General features: G+C 32.7%; 3 protein-coding genes across 3 annotated transcripts; 2 read left to right on the top strand and 1 right to left on the bottom strand.

Moving 5' to 3' along the window:
- Positions 1 to 4,699: 4,699 nt before the first annotated feature.
- Positions 4,700 to 6,037, bottom strand: LOC131650863 (zinc finger BED domain-containing protein RICESLEEPER 2-like). Its single transcript, XM_058920570.1, has 2 exons — positions 5,121 to 6,037; positions 4,700 to 5,075 (listed from the first exon to the last, which is right to left on the bottom strand). The coding sequence occupies exons 1-2, from the start codon at positions 6,035 to 6,037 to the stop codon at positions 4,700 to 4,702; spliced, it is 1,293 nt and encodes a 430-aa protein (XP_058776553.1).
- A 1,119-nt stretch (positions 6,038 to 7,156) lies between these two features.
- LOC131653246 (uncharacterized) lies at positions 7,157 to 12,042 on the top strand. Its single transcript, XM_058923333.1, has 6 exons — positions 7,157 to 7,622; positions 7,710 to 7,785; positions 9,369 to 9,499; positions 9,630 to 9,700; positions 9,969 to 10,050; positions 11,635 to 12,042. The coding sequence occupies exons 1-6, from the start codon at positions 7,254 to 7,256 to the stop codon at positions 11,653 to 11,655; spliced, it is 750 nt and encodes a 249-aa protein (XP_058779316.1). The 5' UTR covers positions 7,157 to 7,253; the 3' UTR covers positions 11,656 to 12,042.
- A 9,265-nt stretch (positions 12,043 to 21,307) lies between these two features.
- LOC131647654 (putative clathrin assembly protein At1g33340) lies at positions 21,308 to 22,776 on the top strand. The gene has a single exon (XM_058917523.1). The coding sequence runs from the start codon at positions 21,409 to 21,411 to the stop codon at positions 22,615 to 22,617; it is 1,209 nt and encodes a 402-aa protein (XP_058773506.1). The 5' UTR covers positions 21,308 to 21,408; the 3' UTR covers positions 22,618 to 22,776.
- The last annotated feature ends 964 nt before the right edge of the window (positions 22,777 to 23,740 follow it).

Genomic DNA, 23,740 nt, shown 5'->3' with positions numbered 1-23,740 from the left:
TATATTACTTTAAATTTTAAAAACCACTATTCAAAAAAATAAAAAATCTTTAAGAAAAAACACTTAACAAAAGAGAGAATATTTAAAATCGTTTCAATTTTAATTCATTTAAATAAAATATATCTTTTAAACCAATTCAATAAAGATGTGATAATGAGATTTATTTGATTGATTGGTTTATATTATATTTTAAATTTTATTTTGTCTCTTAGATACCTGATAACTTAATTTTTTTAAAAATAAAATATATTTTTGAATCAATTTTAAAAATATATTAAATAAAAAACTTAATTGATATGACATATTTTTAAATTTATAATTTACTAACTTGTATGATAATAAAAGATTTGCTTAATAACAATTCTTCATCGTGATAAAATTGATAATCAATATCAATGACAAAAACATATATAATTAATATATTATATTATATATTTATAATTAAGTTAAATTTTATAATGCATAATTTATAGGGTTAATTATGTCAGTGGTTCGTATAAATATGCGATCCTGCATTTTTAGTCCCTCTAATTTTTTTTTAAATAATGGTCTCTGTAAAATTTGACGTCCCCATATATGAGAAATTTTTTTAGGGTTTAGTCATCTCACTTAAATATAAAACAAATAACATTATTATAAACACTAACATACGTGTCAAAAAAAACATACACTTAGCAAATTCTAAAGATTCTCTACCCCCAAATCGTGCCTTTCACCATCTTCTTCACAATTGTGCATCTTCTTCTTCATCTTTCTTCATCGTGCTTAGTCGCTACACAAGGTATGGCGTCTTCTTCAATTAGAAGCAAATCGATTTCAGTGCAGTAAACAAGTGTGAGCAATCGTAGATGGTGAATGTGTGCTTGCAATCTTCGTATGATTTTGTATTGTTGCAAGAACGCGCGTACGAGACAGAGTGCTCTAGAGATGTCCCTTTTGGCAAAGCGAGGAAACGTGTAATCTATTCGAATGGGATTATGATATGGGACCAGAGCACGATGTAATAGAGAGTTTATATGAAGAATGGAGAAATGATCCGACCAAGATAATTGGGATGCAATCTATTGAAATCTTGAAGGAGTTATATGAGTCAGCAATGAAGAAGAATGTGGAATTGCAGATCCAGCATAAGTCAGATGGTTTTTGTGGCAAGATGAAGAAAATTTGCCTCATTTTTTCGTTCACGGTCAATTTGTACTTGTTAGTTAAATGTAAATGTTGAAGGATTATGGTAAATTGGTGTGTTTTGTTAGTGTTTACCATAACACGTAACTTGTAATTGTTTCTGAAATGGAATACAATGTTGCAGTATGAGTTTAATAATTGTTTGTTAATGTTGTTGTTATAAGACCTATAAGTTAACATCTCCCATGATAAGTGCTCTATAATTTGACATGTTTCATAATAACTGACCTATAATTTGACATCTTCAATATTATAAGTGATATATTGTTTGACATGTTTCATAATAAGTGAAATTATATTTTCCATGTTCCATAATAAGTGATCTATAATTTGAATGCATCAGTAGACATCTTCCATATTATAAGTCACCATAATAAGTAGACATAACTTTAATTTGACAAAATAAGGTGACCTTGAATAAGGTTCATTATCATTACATTTCAGATAGTTTGATCAGTTGAGTTAAACAAAAAAGGTTCCAAAAGATTACAAGTAAACATAACAGACTGCAGAGTTAAGCATTTGATTACAAAAAAGGTTCCTAAACATAATCAGTACATTCTTTGTTCACTCTGTTAGGCCTTTGTATATGTCATCCCATTTCTTTTTCTTGATGACACCACTAGTCGAGTCTCCCATGGTTTCTCCATCCTCAGTGATCACCAAAGGATCATCTGGTTTTTTTCTTGAACTTGTAACAACCTTTGTCTTGAGGCTCCTGAGTTTGTCACTTTGCCGTTTTGCTACTTGAACATCAGTTTTACTTTTTTTGGTCTTGGTATGCACTTGTGTTGAAGAATGGACTGGTGGTTTGATCTAAACTTGTGTTGAAGAAGAGGTTGATGGTTTGATCTGCACTTGTATTGAAGAAGAGGCTGGTGGTTTGAATGGTTTAGTCTTAGCTTTTTTTGGAGCTAGGCCATAGAAAATTCTGGGTTCAGACTTGGGCTTGATAGCAGTTGGTACAGGGTCAACTGTTTCAACAACACTTGGTTGAGGATATATTGTTGCAACATCTTTTTGCTTCAGGGGTGAAGTGTCCACACGCAAAGGCTGAATGTCCAAGGCATCACCCCAATCCAGCAAGGCCGCTAGTGTTTCAGCATCCCATTCAGTGTACTTATAAATATGTGAAGACTGTGTTGCTTGTGCTGTTCCATTTGTTCCATCTCCATCATTCAGAGTTTGACTGCCACTTGAATGCACCTTTGTTTTCTTGGACTTGACATTTTTTGAAGTTTTGGCCTTAGGCATACGCTAGTAACATCAATTGAATACCAATAATAAGTCAGTTGAAGAAAAATAGCAAACTAAATATGATATAACAAATCAATTGAATACCTTTTTTTATTGCTGCCATATTGACCTGGACTGTTTGACTGGCCTGTGTCAGCAGCATCTCCGTCATTCCTAAATGGCATTAAATCTTGTTCAAAAGTTTCATTTTCAGGTTTCCACCATATCTTAAGAGTTTTTTTATCAAACTCAGGTTCAATGGTTTTCACTAAGTCACATGCTTCAAAAAACGACCAATAATCTATGTGTTGGCTATTAAACCCAATTACATCCCCACCATCGTATCTAATTATTTATTTGCATCCTTGCCAGGTGGAAGCATTAATATGGCATGTCATCTAACACCACTATCATCTTTAAGGCTGTTATCGGTCCGGGCCGGATATCAAGGGTCCAGAGAGTCGGACCGAAGTCCTTATCGGGTAAACCGGGATCGGACCATAATAGTGATGGTCCAAAAAAGGAAACGAAATCTGATCGAATCATTCGGGTAAACCGAAAACGGACCGAATTATTGGATGAAAGTCTTGTGGAACCGAGACCGGATCGATTTTAATCGGATGGATACCCGGTCCACCCGAAATAATTGAATTTTCTAAATATTTCCATAATTCAATTTTTTTTTAAATTATATTCACTTTTAATATAATAATGTTGCAAAAACAATATTGAATACATACCAAATAAATAACATAACATATTAACATTACACATCAAAATAAGATGTTCAAAAAAGGATTACAGAACATTGTTCAAAATAAGATTTGCCACCCACAAATATTCTTCAAGCATTGTTTTTAAAAGAGCTACAAAATAAGATCATATTTTTTCTTGCCTCAGAACAATGTCATCATTGGCATCAAATATTTTCAAGCTGCAGTTGTAGAAGCAGCGACATTCGGATCCTCACCAAAATGATACGATAAAGGTTCATCCTGTGGTTCTTCAAGAACACTAGCAGTGCAGCCCTTTTTGATTCCATACCTCTCTTTCACCCAATCACCCCCACAAACAACCATTTCAACCGTCTTAGTTTTCATTGAAGATCGTTTAGGATCAATAATCCTCTTACCAGCACTAAAAGTTGCTTCAGAAGCAACAGTGGTCACTGGAACAATTAGGATATCCTTTGCCAATTTACTAAGAACATGATACTTGGCTTCATTCCCCATCCACCAAGTTAATACATCAAACTTTGATTTTTGTGGAACTTTCAATGGAGGCTCCTAAAGATACAATTCAAGATCAGATTTTGAATTACTACTCACAACAGTTTCTAAAAACATCTCAAAACTCCTTCTTCCCAACCCAGAAATAGAACCTACTTCAAGGGTTCCAGATACAGGGGATATATCATCTGTTATTCCATAGGTATCATGATACATTTTGAAGAGAGAATTCAAGTTAGTTGCCAACTCTTGTTCATATTTATTGGCTTGAGTAGGATTTGGATACAAGAGGGGATATACCCATTTGATGAAGATCATTTATACCTAATTGAACAAGTAGAGTTGTCAACTAACTTAAATTCATCTATACCTATTTGAACAAGTAGAGTTTTAAACATTTTTTGCCTCAGAAATAATATTCATCATAGGCAAATTGGCCTCAGAAATCATCACAAGCAGAGGCAACATAATTGAATCATAAACAATCTAGTCACACAAAATTTGCCTCAGAAATCATCACAGGAAAACATGCAACATAATTGAGTCAAGATACAATTGAGTCACGGCAAATTGGCCTCAGAAATCATCATAGACAAACAGGCAACATAATTGACTCAAGATACAATTCAGTTACAACAAATTGGCCTCAGAAATCATCACAGACAGACAGGCAACATAATTGAATCAGAAACAATCCAGTCACACAAAATAAGCCTCATAAATCATCACAGGAAGACATGCAATATAATTGAATCATAAACAATTGAGTCACATTAAATTGGCCTCAGAAAATCATCATAGGCATACAGGCATCAGAGTTGAATCAGACACAATTCAGTCACACAAAATTGGCCTTATAAATCATCACAGGCAGACAAGCAAAATAATTGAATCAGAAACAATTCAGTCACACAAAATTTGCCTCATAAATCATCACAGGCAGACAGGCATCAGATTTGAATCAGACACAATTCAGTCACACAAAATTGGTCTCATAAATCATCAAATAAAGTTGCAACCTAATTAGGCTACCTAATTAAGCAACATAATTAAGCAATCTTCATCATAGGCAGAGACATGCACCAATAGAAATCATCATACCTTGGATCTAGAACAACACCAATTGAAATTAATGTGTTAGACTCGAACCAATATTTGTCATATTTCACCTTCATCTCATTAGCAAGGGCCTGTAGCTGGGGATTATTAGATATACTTGTAGGTTTATCAAGTAAAACCTTAACCCTGTACAGCTCAGCCAAAAACAAGTTAGCAGTTGGGTAAGATGTGCCACTAATAATAGAAGTAACACCAGCAAAAATGTCCAAAAACTTGCAAATATCATGAACATCTTCCCAATCATTTGCATCAGGCAAAAAATTTAGAAATGCACCATTTTCTTCAGCATATCTAGGCCAGACATCTCTTTAATGGTATGCAGTGGACAACATCAACCAAGTAGAGTTCCACCTAGTCTTAGTATCCAATACCTGTTTTTTGCCTTCAAGTTGCAACTCATCAATAAATTTCTTGAAAGATTTACATCTAGTTTCAGAATTTAACAAGTATTTGACACCATTTCTTATTTTATCAACAGCCTCCTTAATCATATCAAGACCATCTTGAACCAGCAAATTCAAGATGTGTGCACAACATCTCACATGAAACAACTTTCCATTCACTGGTAGATTTCTCCTACCAGAATAATCTCTCTTCAACCTAACAGAAATTGATACAACCTTATCCCTTATACCCCAATCATCCATCACATTAATCAACTCCCTACAAAGAACCTCCCTAGAATGTGGTGGTGGCACATTCTTAAAAGACAAAACTCTTTTGTGAAGCAGCCATTTTGAATCAATAAAATGACCAGTCACAGTCATGTATCCAATTTTCTGCTCACCAGACCACCAAAGGTCAGTTGTAAGACTAATTCTATTAATCAAAGACATAGGTTTTTTCATCTTAGCTCTGTCAGCCTCATAGAATGTCTCACAGTCAAATTTCACTTGTTGCCTAGTGATCTTTTTATACCAAGGATAAATTTCTCTAAGAAACTCATTAAAGATAACACCATCCATAACATAAAAAGGAAATTCATGACCTAAAGTCATATGTGCAACAACTTCTCTAACCCTAGCATGATTATAAGTCCAAGTTGCAATACTAGGTGTACTATCATCACTATTACCATCTATATTTAACCTATATTGTACCATGTCTTTATCAGTATTACCTTTCAACCTCAACTTTCTTTGGATACAAGCCTCTAAGTGCTTCTTACCATTAGAAGTGCTTTTCCATCTCGCATCATAGGTGTACAACTTGCCACACCATTTGCATTTCCACTTCTTGGCACCATCTGACATTTCAACAAGAACCATTTCAGTATGAACAACAGGTTTCTTGGGACGAGGGGCCTTACCAACATAATTTAAATGACTCTGAAAAATTTGTTCTGGGTCAACGGGAGGGGTTGCCCCATTAGTTGTTGTATTTTGAGTAGTATTTGTGTTTTAAGTATTGGTAGTGTTGTCAGTTGGAATAGGAACTGGATGTTCCATCATGTCAATCATCTCTCCAACCTCTATATTTCCTCCATCCATGGTCTCCTCTTCCCCATCCAAATCAAGCAACATATTAACATCAATAAGATCAGCCATGGTTTGAGGAGGAGTCAGTGAAGAATCTTGAAAAGACATGGCATAAAATAAAATATCAATCAAACAATACAACAATCTCAGCAACAAAATTAATAACAGGTCAAAGACAACCTCAGCAACATAAAATAATCCAAAGTATTTATTAAGAATCAAATCAAAATCACGTTCAAGTATATAGTCTCTTCGATAAGAATAATTGAATCAAATCAAAATAATGTTCAAAATCAATTACTCAGAAACCTAGGTCAAAATCAAAACCCTTAGCAACACAGAACAATCTTAAATCGCAACAAGAGAATTATTGTTATCACAACAAAAATTAGGGCAAAATCTAGGTCAAACTCACTGAACTCTTCCATTTAGGTCAAAATTGAAACATTGATTTGTATATCAAACATGCAAGCAAACATATAATCTCAGTAAGATAGAAACATGCAAGCAAAATAAATATACATACAAATACAGAAATAAGAAATAAAAAGGAAGAAATTTTAGAATACATTACAGGAATGACTTCAAGTTCAACGATTCAACCTAGGAATCAAAGTTTCTAACAAAGAAACACTAAGTAACAACAATCAACAACGTAAAATCAGATAGGGTTAGGAAAGGAGACAGATTGATGAGGAATTGGGAGAGAGGGAGAGAGACGAGAGAGTGTAGAGAATGACCGAAAGGGAGTGAGAGAAAAAAATTGACAAAATGAATGAAAATAACTTTAAATAGGAGAAGCTACCGGGTACTCATTGGATAAATGGTCCGATTCTTGCTTTGGGCAACGGATAAATTTTTTATCCAATACCAGTCTAATGTTTATTTCGGTCGGTCTATTTGGTCCAGGTCTACCGGTCCAGTTCTCGCGTAGATCCTATAACACCCCTAATCATCTTACACAAGATAGTTGTGAATTTAGAACGAAGATTGTCCAAACAATTCAATGGCACACAAATTCCTCCTCAAACCCACCTTCATTCTCACTCTCACTAAACAATTCACATCAAAAACTCCACACCACCACTTTCTTCATAATCATCACCATCATCCAATTTTCAACTCACCCAAACAATCCTCTTCCTTTCTCAACCTCAACATTCACCCAATCTCACTTCGCTCCACAACAACCACAGCCACAAACACCACCGCTGCCGCCCCCAATTACGGCGGTTACCTAGACCTAACAGACGATGACCTAATGCGACAATGCGAAATGGGGACATTCAAAAGCTCTGGTCCCGGTGGTCAACACCGTAACAAACGCGAATCTGCTGTTCGTCTCAAACATTTGCCCACTGGTATCATCGCTCAGGTTCTATATTCCCTTTTCACCTTTTTTTCAATTTTCAAAATTTCATATTTTTAAGGGTTTGTTAATTCTAATTTGTAATGTTTTTAGGCTTCTGAAGATCGCTCTCAGCACATGAACCGTGCTTCTGCTCTTAAACGCCTTCGCTCTCTTATAGCTCTCAAAGGTTTCTTCTTCTTTTTCTTATCTGTTTTTTCCATTTGCTCTTGTTTCTTTTCAATTGCCACATTGCAATTTACAATTTGGGTTTGTTGTCATCTTTTTTTGAAAAAAGAGAGAATATATTGACATCTAATTCAATGACAAATTAGATGGTTTACACAGTTTAATGAATATAACAAAGTGTAATGGTCAATGTAGCAGAGATTGATGTTGCATTAGATGTGTGGCAAAACTATACATGATACGGTTAGAAATGATAATATTAGAGAAAATGTTGGGGTAATACCTATAGTAGAAAAGATGGTGAAAAATAGACTTAGGTGGTTTGAGCGTGTAGAGAGAAGTTATGTGATAAGGACACTAGATCAGATAAGAGGAGTCAAAAAACTAGAGGTAGAGGAAGACATAGAAAAATTATAAGAGAAGTTATTAAGAAAGATCTCTAGATTAACAATTTGGATAGAAACATGGTTTTTGTATGGTTAATGAATATAACTAAGTGTCGCAGCTCATTAACTATAATCTAAACACGATCAAGCACAATGTTCAAGTATTCATATCTACAGCTATATTTATTATTCATCCAATTTATGCTCTAGTAGTTTTAGTTAGTTGTGCTCAGTTGATGGTTGATGGTTAATGAGGTGAAAAACCTTGTAATATTCATAAACCTGCTACAGAGTATAATTAATCACATAATTGAACCTTGTTTAGCATCTAATATATTGTTGAAATTTAGTGTTAAGTTTTTGGGGCAAAAGACAACTCTTTCAAAAATCGGACCCAAGATTAAACGAGGGAGACCTTTAGATTATGATTCAAATGGTTGAACTTGAACCAGATCACTAATAAATAAATAAAAAGTAAATAAACAATTAAAAATAAAACTTGTTTAATAAACCGTAGTTAGTGACTTAGTGTTAACAATTGCAGATGATAAACCATAGTTAGTGCTTGATATTCACCAATTATTGATGCATAAAACTGGTGCACCCAAGTTGAGTACACTAGCCAGTTATCGATTAACTATTGTTATTACCATGTGTCAATCTCTATTGGCCTTGTTTGCAATGGGTTTGTGCATGGGTTTTTTCCTAGTTTGAACTAAATTTATTTACTGATCAGTCCAGTATCAAGCCAAAAACTGAGATATGCGATGAAGGGGTTAATCTCCCCCATTTTTGGGGTCCTGAATCATGTATTAAATTGTGTACTGGAATACCGAAGGGGAGACTGATATCGCTATAGGTACATTTAGTGGTTCAATTGGCTTAAACAACCTAAATTGGCGGTTGAACTGAATACTATAGCAAGATAACTAGACTGGGTATATGGATGATTCACACTTCACAGTCTGACTGCTTGAGCATGTTGTTCTGGTTTGCGGTTTCAAAACCGCTGTATGTGTTTAGTCATGAAGCACTAACACAAACACCAAACACGACACTTACATGTGTCGAACACTAGACACGTCTTCAATGTGAAGTGTCATTGCTACATAGGTCCATACTACATTGAGATAAGTAGTTCATTTACTTATAGTAAACAATGCTTTGTCTGATAGAGGTTGTTATTTTCATGAGCTAGTTAGGAAAACGGTGGATCTTGAGGCTTATGCACCACCTCGAGAGCTTCTTCAGATACTTCCTCCCAAGTCATTAATCAGAGGGTCAGAGATTGGTTCACAAATTGGACCCAATAACCCTAAATTTGCAATGGTATGCTTAATTGTCTCTATCCCTTTTTTTATTTTTTTATTTATTTCTTCTTTATCCTCATAATAATCTATTACTTAGAATTCTATACCTAATTGCAACTTAATTATATATGCTTATGGTCCTTCAACAGGGAATGCAAGCTCTTCTGGACCTCATTTTTGCGGTTGAGGGATCTGTCTCAGATGCTGCAAAATATCTCGGGTATTTGATATATGCTTTAAGAAGTATTAATAATATTAACTCTTCGTCTGTTTCAGTTTTTTATTATTATTTATTTATTTGGGTATGGTTGATCATGTGAAGGCTCATTCGTTACTATGGCATTCAGGATCTGTAATTTATGATTTTAGGGGGCCACTAATGGGATGAAAATGTATCTTTTACCTGATACCAACATCCAAATGAATAGTTGTTTTTACTTGCTATTGAATGTATTTGCCTAAAATTTTGATTTTGAATTATATTGCAGGTTATCTACTGGAGCAGTGTCTCGGTTAATCCTTTCTGATGATTCACTTAGAAAGGAAGTAAATGATCTGCGGGCATCGAAGGTAATCAATAGACCTAATCCTATCTCACCGCTTCATGTATAATAAACTAGTTAATAACTTAAAAATTTAAGAATTTTACAGGTTTTAACTTATTGAGTTATAATAACACTAAAACTAATATATATTACATACTAAAATGATTTTTTAATAATGTGATTAGAAGAAATATGCAAAAATAACAAATAAGCAAAATAGAGGATTAGATGAAATTTAATATAAATTAGTAATAAATTTTGCATTAAACATCAAGAACAAACGGATGTACAATAAGTGATTACTGATAAAAATCTATAGTGGGGTTTTGATCTCTTTGACATACTTGATGCTAAACCAATGATTGTCAATTTGTTTTGGTAACTCTAAAATCATGCAGGTTTACAACTCTAGGCATCAAAATTGAGTTAAATTTACAAAATCTTGTAGTAACTAGAGTAAAGTTTCTTAGGTTTGTAATTTCGTATAGACTTGCATATTTAAATAAAATCTTAAGAAAATTGGACGAGTCTATAATATAATGGTTGTTTTCCTCCACATATGCTTAAAATGGCAACAATTCATCGTTTTCTCAAAAAACCCAAAATGCAACAGCTGAATGATATGGCTCTATAATGCTCAAAAAACATTATCCTCACAGTAGTAGCACTCGACTCCATAGATGCATCTTACGCCCTAACATGAACCAATCTGCAAAGGTGGTTAAATGATGTTGTACTGAGTTTCAACCCTGTAGCTCTTAGCATAAACAAAGCCGTGAACTAGGAAACACAAACTAAGCTATGGACTAAGCTATTGTTGCATGTTTGCAATTAAACACTTGGCAAACAACGTAAATGAACCCTCTCAACTTTGATGAACCGACACTTAGCTCTACTGAGCTGAAAACAGCTCCAACAAGGGGAACCTCCTTGTCCCATAGTTCTTCAGTGTTGTGTAATTTGGACCTCCTGATTTGTCAATTTGTCCGCCAGATTTGAATTTGTTATGCTCATCTTTGTGTGTTGAGTTCTTAACCTATATTAGGATTTTGTGAACTTATCTATTCTGGTCTGTAAAATGTTCTTGCGTTGGATAGAGTTCATTATAGGAAACCACTCATATTTGTTATAGTTATTGCATGCTCAAGTAACTCGTAATTAACCTTATTGTAAAGGACTTCTCGTGTGTTTAATGGTTGTAAAGAAACTGTTTTCAACCACTATTGCTACTGATTTCATTACAACTTTCTGTTTTCCATACCATTGTAAAGAAAGAAGATCCGGGTTCCATGGAAGATCATAATTTTCATATTCGATGCATTCTAGTTGTTTTGTTTCCTTCTGGAACCTTGTACCTAAGGAATGCTGAAAAATGTTGTTGAATTTGGAAATGCAAGGCAATCCATGTTTTGTTTCTCAACCAAAAAGAATTAAAAAAATCTTGTGAAATATGCTTTTCCTTATTCTATTGTTTGTAGTTGTGGTACATTTGAATTAGATACAATAAATGGTTTTCTGTCACATTTTGTTCTTATCTTCATGAGAAAGACATGTATTTCTGTTATCTAACAAACAGTAACTTGAAATCTGCTTTTTGGAATGCGAACAGGGTATGAAGCCTCTCAAGTAGAAGCCTAAAAACCTAACCCAATTGAAGAAGTTGAAACTTGAAAGTGAACAATATAGAAGCTGATGAAATTGAAAAAGGTTGAATTTTCATATTATAGAGAACTTAGCACATTCTCCGGAACACAACATCTAGAGTTGGATAAAACTTGTGTTTTAAGGTTTATGCTTAAAGAATATCAAGATGGTAAAACCGAAAATAGAAGCCACATTTCTCAGTAGATTTTTGTTGTTCAAGATAGCCATGTGTAAATATTTTATTCTCTGCCTCTTTATACACTATATATACAGTGTTTATTTTAATTTGTTTTTATAGAACATAAAGTTGGCAAATTGTAATTAAAGATGGAGATATTTGTAGGTTTTATAGAAATAAATATTATATTTATCAGTTTCTTGACAGGATAATGGTGTGTGCACCACCACCTATCAAAGTGATTCACTTTAGAATTTTTGCTTTGAACATTTTTTTTGTTCATGAGTATAACATTTATATATCTATTGGTTTTCTCTGTCAGGACTTTGTCAGCTCTGAAGTTGATGGTAGAGATGCTGTTTTAGCCCCATAGCATTAAGTTGGAAATTGACACAAGGAATTCTATATACCAACCATGGATATTCTCAGTCTCCAATAGCATTCACACTAGTATCTGATTGGATAGTTTAATGTTAGAGTTTAAATGGGATGGTTAAAATTGTGGTTAAATTATGTTATAGGTGATTAAAAAAATGAATAGTCAAATTAAAGAAGCACAAGTAGTACTCACAAATATTGATTTGGATGATAAGAGATTTTTTCTAATTAACTAGAAATTCTGAATAACTAATGCAACCAAAATAAGAATAAACTTTTTTGATGTAATAACCCTTCAATATCTGCATGTTTTGTATAGATATAACATTAGCTTTCAAAGTCTTCTAGGGGTTAGATTAACAGGGAGCATCTATTTTCTTTTTGGATATGCTAAAGTGTCTTCCGAGTACTTTTTAAAAATATTAAATAAAAAAATACATTTTATAAAATTAATATTTTAATTTTTAAAACATTGAATATACACATTTTAAAAAAAATTTACCACTTTAATAACTTTAAAAGTGTCTCAATGACACTCGTTTGATTTTTTTTTAATTATTATTATTTTTTTTTACAAATTGGGAGCATAAAGTCTCATCCTTTTGAGTTGGATATATTATTTTCTATAGATGGCATTGATTAACTTCAAATTAAAATTTTCATCCTTTTGAGTTGGATATATTATTTTCTATAGATGGCATTGATTTAACTTCAAATTAAAATTATGACATTATGACCTTATTGGTTAGAATTCTTTATCATATACTCCATCAAATCCATCAAATCACAATTATAAGTAATTTTTTTTCATTATTAAATAGCATATGTATTTAATTATATATACTATGTATCGTTAAAGGGTAGAGATATCGATTGATCGGAAACGGAGATACATCTCCATTCCGATCCCCACCCTGAATCTATTTCTTATTTTTTTTTAGATTTCTGTCACAAGGAAATTTTGTCCATCATTTCCGTCCCTTTTGATCAATAGTAAAAAAATAAAAAAACTAACTAAGAAAAATAAAAAAATTATTTTGACAATATTTAGGCCCCGTTTGTTTTGGCTTTTTTTAAAAATGATTTTTATAGTGTTACCAAATTTTGTGAAAATTTTTTTTACAAAGAAACTTTTTATAAAAGCTTCAAATGAAAATTTTATTTGAATAGTTATTCTTAAAATGTGATTTTAGATATTTCATCTATTTATGGAAAAAAAATTTGGATATCGAAATTTCAAAAAATCACTTAATTTTGAAGCTATTTCAAATAGATTTTCATAAAAATCATTTTTGAAATACAACTTTTTGAAAAAATTAAGATTTTGGCTAAGTTTTGGTCTTCAATTATGTATGTTTATGTTATAGGATGTCAAATTAAGTGTTTCATTTTAGAAAAAACAAATATAAAAAAACTTGTAATATTTTGAAAAACGGTTTTAGAAAATCTATTTTAAAAAATACAAAGAAAAAATCCATTTTTTTAAAGCTGAAACAAACTGGCCCTTAATCTATGTTCATGAGTCACTATTGCAAAATTTCAAACTCAAATTTTTTTAAACAATCACTTAAATCTTTTTCTTTATCTTTATATATATATATATATATATATATATATATATATATATATATATATATATATATATATATATATATATATATATATATATATGTTAATTTTTTTATAAATAAATTATATAAAATATCAAATAGACCTATATTTAAATTTAAAATATATATATATATTTTAGTATTTTAGATGGAGAGTATGTTTGTTGTACTGTACCTTTAAGAAGATTATGCAGAAGTATATTGTTATCTCTAAAATTCTAATTGTAGAAATTTCTACTAACGAATGCAAGTTATATCTAACAAAAAGTTACTCAATAAAAAATATTTATTTATATCAATTATTCAATAAACTTCAAAATAAATTTATATTTATAAAAAATTTAGAGTATGTCAATTTATTGATAAATAGTTGGGTCATACTCCCTAAGAACCTGATTCAACTCCTATTGTCAATAGTAAATAACAATACATATTTTTGCAAATGCTCTGTATTGGGGATTGTGCTAACCCTAATAAGTCTCCACGATTGAACTCATAAATTTTATTATTATTATTTTATGAAAAAGTAAAACTAACATATAAGATTGTTATTGGTAGAAGAATAGAATGTTCAAACAAAAGCTTTCCTCTTTGGATCTCTATGCTAGTGGGTGGGGCTTTATTAACTCTTCTACAAAAAAAGCAATAAGAAAAAGTTGCATGATTATATTGGTGAACATGTGGATGAGATGAAATATTTCACAAAGTCAAATTATTTTGTATGTTGCAAATGGCATTGAAGTTAGATGCGACAGAATCATATTCTTAGAGAACAAGATTCATTTTCACCTTCCACCATCCTTCACTTTTTTTTTAATCGTTGACTCTTATAAAATGACATTAATTAATTTAAAGTTTTATATATGCACTATAGTCCCATCTAAAGACTTCCTTCTAAACCAAACTTTATTATTCCATTCTTGTTGTTATGATTTGGATAACAATCAATTCAATCTTTAACAAATGGAAACCGTGATAATTAATAAGGACGGTTTTGAGACTATGTTCTAATTATTAGAATAATTAAGATTTTCACGAAAGATGAAAGAAGAAGAGAGAAAATAGAGGAACTGAATTTGTAAAAAATATGATATGTATTGAGTGAGTTGTTATTTATATTAGAGAATATTTCAATCTACCTCTTGATACTCTTAGGCACCTGACGTAATTACGTTAACGCCCCTGTTTCCGAAGATACATAAAATTTGCTTTTTTTTTCGACATCTACGAAAGTAGTTTAAAATGGTAAACGTTGGGTAAAATTCAACTTAATTCAATTCAAGAAAACTTCCGTAGATATAGCTACGACACATCCTAAAAACAGAATGTTCCGTAGATGTACCTACGAACCTTCTGCTATATTTTAAACTTTTACTCCAAATTCTATGAGGTAGATGGAAGGAGGACGTCTCAGGGTGCTATCTCACCGCATTGTGGATCACGGTGTACCCTATCTCACAAAGGTCCTGGAATCACGCCTCCCGTGGCTACTCCAAAGCTAATATCTTCTGTCTGTGGTTATAGAATTTCTTGGGCGGCCTTTCTTGAAAAATTTTCCAATGAAAACAATGTTAATATCAATAAATGTTACAAATAATATCTTTCCAATGGAAAAATAAAGAATTTCCAATAAACAAATAAATTTCCAATGAATAAGTAATAAATGTTACCTTTCCATTCCAGACATGTTTGGCGATATGATCGGCGTATCCTGTCAGCAGCGACAAATTGGAAAGACCCCCAGGTAACCCTCATCAGCATCCTCACGCAGTGGGTCAACACCCTTTAGAGGTGGCACTGGAGGAACATCATCGGCTGGAGGTGGCAGTGGAGAAGCAAGATCCTCTAGAGGTGACACAGACATATCCCAACGAGGTCTGCGGGAGGACAACACCTGTGATGTACCCTCACCATCATCCCGAGGCCGCCGTGATGAAGAGGTGGAAGTGGACGGCGCATACGCACTAGGTTGTGGAGTAGAATGTGGCGTAGCCTCAACTATGGCCTCTGCTGTAATAGCTGGAACAGAGGCACTAACTCCCTCTGGCACTATCTGACTTTATGCATGTCGCACGGATGCGTGCTGTGCAATCCTCCCAAATATGAGTCGGTCCGTCCCATCAGCCATAAATATAATGTCTGCAAGGTATAAGAAATAAATTTGAATTAAATATAATTAAGTTATAAAAAACAAAAGGAATTTTTTTTAACTCTGTAGATGTACGTTTGGGAAACTTTCGTAGATACAACTACGAAAGCACCCAACATTCATAACAACTGGATTTGTTCCAGAGCTGCATTTATGGAACTATCCTAACGTTTACTTGTTCCGTAGATGCACCTACGAAATATTCTGTAACTCCTCAAACGCAACAACGACGTCTTTACTGTCCAAAACCTTGTAAAAACCTATTTTTGAGCCCTTGATCGTCCATTTTACACAACAAACAACACCTACAGTGTCTCTAAATTATGTTTCTAACACCATATAATGATTTCTACACCTAAAAGTGTATTCTAACTCTATTACGAGAAATACTCGAAAACTCAAAAGCTTACTGATTAAATTGATTTTTGAACGAGTTGGAGTGTGTTGATCGTTGATGTTGATATTGATGTTTCCTGTCAAACTCGAGAGAAAAAAATACAATTTTGATGGAAGAAAGTTTTTTAAGGTTGAGAGAGTTTGAAATGAAAATTTTTGATAATGAGGGAGGAGAAGAGTTTGACGCGAGTTTAACATCAAATGGTTCCGGAGGTACATAACAAGAATGTTTCCATAGATGCACCTACGAAACAAACCAACGTTAAGTAAAAAAAAGGTGCGTCCGGAGATACATCTACAAAAATAGAGGGATATTTTTGGAAACTCACATGGTGCCTAATAATCCCAAGAGGTGGGATAAGAGATTCTCTTATATTATACTATGCCCTTTATATAGGCAACTAAAACCCATATAAAAAACTCTACAAATTGACCAAAGCCCAAAACATACAAAGTGTAAAATACAAAGCTAGAAGTTATGCTTCGACATAACAACTATATGTTGTATTTGACTCTGTCCAATAATCAAATGTATCGTTATCTATTGTTACTATGCAAATATAAGGCTATGAGTAATAGTTTTGAATGCAAAAGATCGAAAACTAACTAATTTTAAGAATTAATATAAAAATGGAGACCGAAACGTGGCTCTCGTCAAGCGTTGGTGCTCTGGACACCGTTAAGTTATACTAAATATGAGACAATATTTTCTTTCAAAAGAAAGAATTAATTTTTAAGGATCAGATCACTTTCTCACAGCCGAAATTGAGTTAGGCCTATACTGTATACTGCCCGCTTTCACGATAAATAATGTTACGGTGCAATTTTTTTTGGAAATTAATTACTTTTAATTAATTGAAAAAGTTGTTTGATGTAGAAAAATTAGTTTAAAGTGTTGCCGGCGTTCGCTCGCACAACACCATATTTTAAGCGCATAAACGTCCGCTTTTGCGTGTCCGGTTATGTTTTTAAAATCACTATTTTTAAAAAAGATAATTCTTCCTAATCTATTAATAAAGTTTTTTCATGTTTTTATTAATCGAAAAATTGATTTAATTACTTAAGTTAGATACCAATTTGTTCTTTCAAATCAGAACCAATATCTCTATGGTATTTCTTTCAAATCAGAACTAAAATTAAAATCAAATTAACCAAATATAGTCCCATATTAAACATAATTTCAACGATTACTTAGAGCACCGTCGGCACGACGGTCCTTACATTCCGGTACCGCAAAATTAGCTAGACATGGTTGAAACCGAAAAATTGTAAATATTGAAACCTATAAATAATACGTGAAGTGAATATGAAGCTGAACCGAACAGGTACAGAGAATTCTTGAAATAAATTCTAGAAAAATTATTCTGGCAAGATTAAAGTGCAAACGATCCAAATACAAGCTGGAAATTATGAAATTCAGATTCTAACTTGCAACAATTCCTTAGTGTGAGAAATTAACTGCTTTGCAAAAGTAAAATTTCAGCTTAAAATTAACTCTAAATATCTTGCACCCTCTAAAATTAAACTCTAAGATCCTATTTATAGTGCTACAATTCGTACTGGGTGTTTGAAATCATGTAGGAGGAAGTGGAGAAAAGTGTGGAAGTGAAGAAAACTAAGTCTGAATGTGTTGTTAATTTTCAGCATTTAAGATCCATGGCGCACGCCATGGTCATGGCAAGCCACTTTCCATGAGTTATGGAGATCATGCACTAGAACATGTGAAAGTGGCCTTTTTTTTATTCCTCAGGTCCATGGCGGACCCCATGGGCATGGCAAGCTACCTGCCATGAAGCCAAAACCACATCATTCTTTCTTCTCTTGTCTTTTCAGATGGCGCCTTTGCTGCCACGTCATGGAAAGCACCATGACAACACATACTTGGTAGTTTCTTTCAGTTTTTACCATTTTGTCTCGTTTTCTCGCACGAAAACTCCTACATGTTAAATACCTGAAATACACACAAAATACGAGCATAACACTTTAATAAGGAAATAAATAATGCATGTGAATCAAGTCGGAAATACGTTACTTTTCCGAGTTTCAATACAGTTGACTCCTACTACTTCAATTGCCTACTTCGACACTGTTTAATACTATCTTTCGAAAGAACATTGAATTACAAATTCTAACACACTCCTTAACTCATTTTCTTGAGGCTTCTCATCCCAATGTTTCTCTTCAACTCGTCGAACTTGATTTTCTTCAGGGGTTTGGTGAGTATGTCGGTTAGTTGCCATTTTGCCTTATAACTCTCAAGTTCAAGTTTTCCTTTGTTAACATGATCCCTTAGAAAATGATATCTTCTCTCTATGTGTTTACTTCGACTGTGAAACACTGGATGATTCGCCAAGTAGATTGCTGACTTGTTGTCGATAAACAACTCCATCTTCTTGGGTTCCATAATCTTTAGCTCTTCGAGCAACATCTCTATCCATGCTGCTTGACATGCTGCATATGTTGCATCTACGTACTCAACTTCACATGATGACAAAACCACAATACTTTGCTTCCTTGAGCTCTAAGAGATTAGAGTACATTCGATCATGAATATGTAGCTTGCATTACTCTTCTTCTCGTCTTGATCTCCACTGAAATCTGACTTAATGTAGCCATATACCTTTTCATCTATGCTTCAAAAGTTATTATAAGAGATTACAAGATGAGTTATAAGAAAATAACTTTTTAAGTTCATAAAAACAAATCCTAATTTTTTCTGAAATATTTTCCAAGCTCTCCAACTATCAACATGTGAATCACACAAAGCCAATCTACTAAGAAGTGTTTTCTAATTCCCTTAGATAACCCCAAAGATCTGACAATTATTAAAATAATGACTCATAAGAATTTCGACCGTTGTCTTTATAAGTTTCTCTCACTAAGATTATACGACATTTTTTCACTCATACTAATAAAAGTGACACAAAACCTCATTTTTAGATGTTTGGAACCCTAAAGTTCAATCGGAATTGGAGTGGCAAACATGCATGTCACCCCTGTTTAGGCCCGCTCCACAAAAGCCTGCAAAAAATAAGGTGGGTTAGGGAGGGCATATGTTAGGGCGGGAACCTAAAAACTTGATCTGCCCTGCCAAAAAATGAGAGCAGGGCAAGGTGGCTCGCATGCACTGCACATTTTAACGCTAAAAACCGCAAAAACTTAAGTTAATTTCTGTGCACACAAAAGCCCACAGAAAAATGGGACAGAACATAAATATTAGAGGGTGCGAGCCTAAAATCCTTGTCCGTCCTGCAAAAAAGTGCAGACAAAACAGACATGTCTGATGGGTCAGACCATTTTGCCACCCCTAAATTGGACCCTAAACAACCTAGTAGATTATGTTCACTAGTGTATGTGGCCTAAGCCCCAAACCTCGCCATGCTGCCAACCCTATCCACAAACTGGCGCCACTATCGCACTTACCAACCTCTGTTGACTCTGGCTGCCGCCGGACCGCAGCTCTACATCACCACTACCTCACGCCACCGTTTCTCAGCATCCGTTGCCGCCGACTTCAGTATCATTCCGTTGCCTCGCAATAAACATTTTCTAACAATGCTAAAATCGAAATTCAAACTTCCTTGCTGAAAAACTTCTCAATATCACATGAGATTTTAAAACATACTTCTACATAACAGTAATCTAATAGTAACACTTCCTCCCAGAAAAAACGCCACTCTAGTTCCAATTCAAACCATAGCCATCAACCTCCATTCTAAGCTAACTTCTTTAAATTAGTGATATACAATTAACATGAAAAAAATATCCTTAATATGTTGTCCCAATTCAAGTAGGAGGGATATACCATTAAACATGCAAGCATATGCTCACTTAAACGGATTGTTTCAAATAATGGCTACATGATTTTAACTATTTCCCCAAATTCTTCAAATTCATACTAGTAAGTATAGTCACATTTCCATCAACTTTGCAAATGTTCAAGATGCCATTTGTTCTCATGTTACTATGGACGACAAAGAAAAAGAAGGTATACCCATTAATTAGGGGGTGCTTACACATTAATAGACAGTTCCAAATAACTCAATGATATCTATTTTTAGTGAAAGAGGTTTGTACAAGCATCTTTGGTGAGAATGAATCCTCTATTACTTTACTTCTTTTAGTACAATTTTATAATTATGTGGTTAGGAAATAAATGATTAGGAAAGTAAATTTTGACAAATGTTGTCATTAATCTTCTATTTCTAGTCACTTCAAAAGGAACAAAGAAAATGATAGGCTTTTTGATTATACTCGTTGACTTTGCACATGTATTATTGCCTTTTCATATACCATAAGCAATTATTAACTATTTTAGTCACATAATAGAATTTGCATATGGTTCGTACACAGCTAATCCATTAGTCACACAAACAACAGTTAAAAAATTATTTTGCATGATCCATTTTCTTTTCTACATTAACAATTATTTCGAGTTTTTCTTGATTATTTTTAGGCCTTGTAGGGAATTTTACTATATAAAAATTATCGAATTTTGCTATGTGAAAATAATTTATGTTAGGTCAATCGATCTATTAATGGACAACGAGATTGATTTTTAGATTAATTAATTCAAAGATAATATATTGAATTGTTAAAAATAAATTTTTTTAAATCTCGGTATCTGATCTTAGAACTAATTAATTTGAAAAAGATTATTTTTACCGTTTATTTATGTGAATCTGATTTAAGAGAAGATTAAAATTCTGTATAGACTGATTCAACACAAAAATTGTTAAACAAATAGCAAAATTTAAAACTGAAACTTTTGAAAGATTTAAATTTTTTTTCTTCCATAATACAAAGTAAGATTCTTTCATTTAAAATATGAAAGATTTGATTCTTGTTATTAGTTGTACTATGCTTCAATTTTCTTATTAAGGCCTTTCTTTTTCTCACTCTTCTCCCCACACCTTTATATGTGCACACTCCTACATTTTCTCAATTCTACACATCAAATTCTTCCATTGATTAGTCTCCTAACATAGTTGAATTTCTTCTCCTTTTCCTCCAAAAGAAAAAATACTAATGGTTATAATAGATATACAAACCAAACTTCGTGTAGCTCTTGGCACAATGAAAGATCAAGCTTCAATTGGCAAAGCCATGATGTATAACCATCAACAACATGATGGTTTTTCCAACATAGAGATTGCAATTCTTCGTGCAACTAGTCATGGCAATAACACAATTGATGACAAATACATGCATGAAATCCTTTTCCATGTATCAAACTCAAAAGGCTCAATCCCTTTTCTCGCCGAGAGAATTTCGCGCCGTCTATGCAAAACCAAAGACAACCTTGTTGCTCTCAAGACTCTTGTTTTGATTCATAGACTTCTTAGAGGCGGAAACCGAACATTCGAACAAGATTTATGCAAAGCTCATGTTTCTGGTCATTTGCAAATCACCATAACAAGGTATGGTTGTATTACAAAGAATTTTTATGACCCTTTGGTTAGTTTTTTACACAAGTATGCATCTTATCTTGAAGAAAGAATGAGTTGGCTCATAAACCAAGGTGGAAAACTTGAACCTATTATGTCTAAAGGGTTAGAATTTAGGAGATATGGTGAGAAATCTTTTGATATGGCATTTAGAATATTGCCTAAATGTCAAATTCTTATTGATAAGGTTTTGGAATTTTCACCATGTGATATTTTAAGGTCAAATCATCATCATAATCATCATAGTCATGCTCATGTTGCTATGAGCAATATTTTGAGAGAAAGTTTTCAAGTTTACATGACATATTCTGAAGGCATTGAAGCACTTGTTAACATGTTCTTTGAGTTAGAATCATCAGCCAAAAACTTAGCTTGTGAAATACTCAAGAAAGGCTCTATTCAAAGTCAAAAGCTTCATGATTTGTATCAAACATGTAAAAAGTATGTTGAAAACAAGAATCTTGAATACCCTTTTGTTCAAATTATAAGTATGAATCATATAATGGCATTAGACAATTTTAGTTGTCAACAAAATCAAGTTGAAGCTTCAAATGTCTCTATATCAAGTAACTCAAAATTTCCTCAAATTTCAAGTCTTTTCAATAGTTCAAAGGAGATAGAGTTGGAAGTAACTTCAAAAGAAAGAAAGCAAGATGAAGAGAAAGTTGATTTAAATTTTCCAACAATTCCAACTCTTTTTTCATGGACACTAGAGACCAAAATAAGCAAAGTTTGGGTGGTGTTTGAAGATGAAGTTCCTAGTGAATCACATATTCTTCCAAGGGAATGAACCTTAATTATATTCTTTTGGTAGATTTTTTTGTTTGGTTTTTAACCAAACCTTTCCCAAGGGAATGAACCTTAGTATTTTGAGTTTGATTGAATGTAAATAAAATTTGATTAAGTATTGTTTATGTCATTAGTTGATCAAGTTTATTAAACATTTGAATATACCATTAAATTATAGTTTTTTTTTTTTAGTTTATCACCATTTATATAGTCCGGTTCGAGAGTTACTTCTGTCATTAAATTATAGTTTTAATAGATTAAATAATACTCTTAATCAATTTCTCTGGTTTTTAACATACATTAATGGAAGTACAAGAAGCTACTCTAATATTTTTCCATGTGTAAAAGGTAATAAACACAAGAAAAAATGTATCTACAGGATCACATAAATAGAATAAGGTTATTATTATTTAAATATTTTAATGACTTTTTATTATAAAAAGTGCCACATCACTGTTTGTGGGACAGAAATGGGGTTGAGTAAATTTGTTTTTGTAACATGAGAATGTTGTTTTCGTATTTAAATGGAAAATGCTAATTGTTAAGAAAACATAAAAACAAGAAAGGCAAGAATAAATTTCAACCATTCATTATTATCACCCCCCATGATTTCTATTAAAAAGGAAATTAAAAAAATTTCCTATAATATAGTGACATGTGTTCATTCTTGCCTTTCTTCTCCTAATTCCTTCGTACTAAATAGCATTACTCTTAAAATAATTTCAAAAATAATTTTTTACTATTAATAAAGTATGAGTTTTTTTTTTTAATATGTATTGCGACACTGTGAATTATAAAGTTTTTAAAATAAAAAATTCGGATATACGGTTTTTTTTTGAATGGCGGATATACGGTTTTTAAAACCATGGAAACCGTTATAGAATTACATTATCAAAATATGATACGTAGACCACTTGTAATAGTTTCTTAAACGAAAATTTTTTTCTTCTCAAAATCAACTAATTTTCGTAAAGATTTTTGTGAAGACAATTTTTATCCGTAGGAAAATATATACAAAGGCAACAGTGGAATACTCAAAAAGATAAAGAGTAAAAAGAGGACAAAGAGCCTTGAAAATTCAGAATAAAATAGAGAGAAAAGAGAAACCTTGAAAGTTTTGGTGC

This window comes from Vicia villosa, linkage group LG2 (genome assembly GCF_029867415.1).
Source record: "Vicia villosa cultivar HV-30 ecotype Madison, WI linkage group LG2, Vvil1.0, whole genome shotgun sequence".
In the NCBI taxonomy this organism is placed as follows: Eukaryota; Viridiplantae; Streptophyta; class Magnoliopsida; order Fabales; family Fabaceae; genus Vicia; species Vicia villosa.
This window is presented reverse-complemented; position numbering and strand designations above follow the sequence as displayed.